This window comes from Phyllobates terribilis, unplaced genomic scaffold, assembly GCF_046119375.1.
Source record: "Phyllobates terribilis strain yellow unplaced genomic scaffold, ASM4611937v1 Scaffold_7__3_contigs__length_470593459, whole genome shotgun sequence".
NCBI classification, from domain to species: Eukaryota; Metazoa; Chordata; class Amphibia; order Anura; family Dendrobatidae; genus Phyllobates; species Phyllobates terribilis.
In genome coordinates, this window is record NW_027362767.1 from 180,395,917 (window position 1) to 180,399,164 (window position 3,248).

General features: G+C 42.8%; 1 protein-coding gene across 1 annotated transcript; it reads right to left on the minus strand.

The window, feature by feature from the left end:
- Positions 1-784: 784 nt before the first annotated feature.
- Positions 785-2,900, minus strand: LOC141155459 (SCAN domain-containing protein 3-like). Its single transcript, XM_073642325.1, has 2 exons — positions 1,352-2,900; positions 785-789 (listed from the first exon to the last, which is right to left on the minus strand). The coding sequence occupies exons 1-2, from the start codon at positions 2,898-2,900 to the stop codon at positions 785-787; spliced, it is 1,554 nt and encodes a 517-aa protein (XP_073498426.1).
- Positions 2,901-3,248: the final 348 nt, after the last annotated feature.

Sequence of the window (3,248 nt, forward strand, 5' to 3'; positions counted from 1 at the left end):
TTTTTAAAGAGACGGTGCACGAAAACACTATTATATTTTTTAATAAATCCTTTACACTAAATGACAAGTACAGTAAGCAACACTGTCACTGTACTTCATATATATGTGACTGACATGTTTCTATCTATCTAATCTATGTATGATTCTCTATTCCTTCTATTCTAAATTGTCGGGTACAGATGCTGAATTGCCGGCCGGCTTTTTTAAAGAGACGGTGCACGAAAACACTATTATATTTTTTAATAAATCCTTTACACTAAATGACAAGTACAGTAAGCAACAATGTCACTGTACTTCATATATATGTGACTGACATATTTCTATCTATCTAATCTATGTGTGAAGCTCTATTCTTTCTGTTGTAAATTGTCGGGTACCGGTGTATGCCGCTGATGAAAATGGATGATAGTAATGTTGTTGTTGTATGCCTTATGTTTATGAGTGACAGTTTTCCTGCTATATATCTGCATGTCATAAGAATTTAAATTAAAAAAGGACCATGTTAAATTCAAATCTGTTTTTTTTTTTTTTTTTACCGGTGTTTGGTATGCGTTGGAAAAGGGGTAGTCTTATACGGTGAATATATCCTAAACTCTATATTTTAACAAGAAAGTAGGGGGGTCGTCTTATACACCAGGTCGTCTTATACGCCGGAATATACGGTATATAAAGTCATGATTACGATAACCAAATGATTAAGTCACGAAGAATTGTGTTGATAGATGAGGTGATCCAGAGGTGGATATCCCTGGTAGATACACATGATGAATAACGCTATTACACGCTACTCTTTAAAATATAAACAGAAAAAACACAAAAAATTAAAATAATATAAAATGAAATTAAAAAAGAGTATGGAGGGAAAGGCCCTATATGAAGGAAGAGAAGCTCAATTTCTCATTCAATCCATTTGGTGTCATCGTGTCCAAGATCGCAATCCAGCGACACTCCATTTGGGCTAGAAGGCGTTGTAAATCGCCTCCCCTAATGCCACAGCGCAACCTATCTATGCCCTGTACCCTAAACCAGTGGTCGGCAAACTTTTTTGCACCAGGGACCGGCTTTAAGCAAGACCAGTTTTCAATGGCCCGGTGGGGGTGGGGGCGGGGCTTTGGTCATATGTGGGTGGGGTTATGGAGGGGTGGAGCTTAGTGCATAATTATCATATAATTATGACATTTATAATGAGAATGTGATTCAACTTACCATAGGTTCAGAATGAGTGGGAGCACCAGGTTTGTTTCCCTGGATCAGTGGGAGCACTGGGCTTGTTTTCCTGCAACAAGACGGTCCCATCTAGGGGTGATGGGAGACAGTGAAACCCGAAGTGTGTTCCTTATGTCCAGTCTACTCCGTAATCTCGTTTTTGCTGTTGTCATGGCAGAAAACCCAGTTTCACAAAGATAGGATGTTGGAAAAGGAAGCATAGTTTTCAGTGCTTTGGTGGCGATGCCAGGATATTCAGCCTTGACTTTAATCCAGAATGTTGGGAGATTTGAAGTCTCAAACATACTTTTAAGGCTACCATCATTTGCAATCTCAAGCAGTTGGTCTTCTTCAAGCACGGACAAGGTCGATTCACCTGGCTTGTTCACAAATGGGTTGCGAATCCATTCCTTCCTAGTTCGTGGGTCTTTTGTGGTCGGAAAATAGCGCTCAAACTCTTCTGAAAGCTGAGATAGGTGATCATGCACCAGCTGGGAGAATGAAGGCTCAGGCTCGGTCTCTTCCAAAATTCCTGCTAATGTTTGAAACATGTCAAATATCCCTGTTCTCACTCGCCGTCCCCACACTTCCAGTTTGGCTTTAAATGCAGCAACTTTATCTGCCAACTTGAAGGCAGTTGTCATTCTCCCCTGAAGTGACAGATTAAGTTCGTTCAAAAAGTTGAATATGTCACATAAGTAAGCAAGTTTTGTGACCCATTCCTTACTACTGAAATGTGCTGCAAGTGGCGATTCTTTTTCTAAAAGAAATCTATAAAGCGGGTCTCGTAACTCAAAAACTCTGGCCAGTGCTCTACCTTTAGAAAGCCATCTGACTTCTGTGTGTAGGAGAAGACGTTTGTGCTCCGCGTCCATCTCCTCACAGAGCTGCTCGAACAGACGTGAGTTAAGGGCATGTGCTTTTATGTGATTAATAACTTTAATCACATCTTGCAAAACGCTGTTAAGTTCAGGTGACATTTTTCGGCTTGCCAGCATTTCTCTATGGATGACACAGTGCGTAGACTCGCATTCAGACGCAACCTCTTTGACCCGGGTAGTAAAACCAGAAAGCCGTCCCGTCATGGCAGCTGCTCCGTCTGTGCATATACTGACACAAAATGACCAGTTTAGGTTTCCTGATATGTAATCATCCAAAGACTTGAATAGTTCTGCACCTGTGGTGTTGGCTGGCAACAATAATGCACATAACATATCCTCATGCACATCCTCCTGAAAAATATATCGCACATAAACAAGCATCATTGCCTTGTTGTCAACGTCAGTAGACTCGTCAACCTGGATTGCATACCATGGTGACGCATTAATCCTCTCCAACAATTGTACCTCGATGTCTTCTGCTATTTCATTAATTCGTCTACTGACAGTGCTCGCTGAAAGAGGAACCTGTGCCACTTTTTTAACCGCAGCCTCTCCTAAAAGTTCCTGGCAAATGTTCTTAGCGGCAGGCAGGATCAACTCTTCACCAATAGTGAAGGGCTTCTTAGCTTTGGCAATGCGGTTAGCCACTAAGAATGATGCTCTCAGAGCAGACACATTTGTTGATGTGGTGGCCTTCAATAATTGCTTCTGTCCTTCGTGTTCGCGTTTTTTTCTTTCAAAAAACTCCAAAGGCTTGTCTTTTGATACAGGGTGCTTGGTCTGTAAGTGGCGAACCAGTTTTGAAGGCTTCATGGCCTCGTTGGATAGCCGGTCGCCACATATCAGACAGAGTGGGCTTGGGGCATGTGAATCGCCAGTTGCGATGAACCCATAATTTAAGTAGGACTTGTAGCACCCTGAGGATTCGGCTGCTACAGGGGTATTGCACCTCAACCCAGAGGTGTGATATTCCACTCCCGGGTAAGGATGGAGTGTGGAACTGAGCTCAGTTAGCTGCATGCACTACACACATCCCATTTCCGGGGAACAGACCGATGGTACTCCCACTAGAGAAATGTGCAGGTACGACAGTGTCTGTTCCTGGCTGGAGTGGGAGGGGGGTGGAACATCCCAGTAGTGTAGGGGCAGATAGGGGGAGCA

Bases quoted from the DNA above. Each gene is read 5' to 3' on its own strand.
- LOC141155459 (XM_073642325.1), bottom strand. From the start codon at position 2,900: ATGAAGCCTTCAAAACTGGTTCGCCACTTACAGACCAAGCACCCTGTA.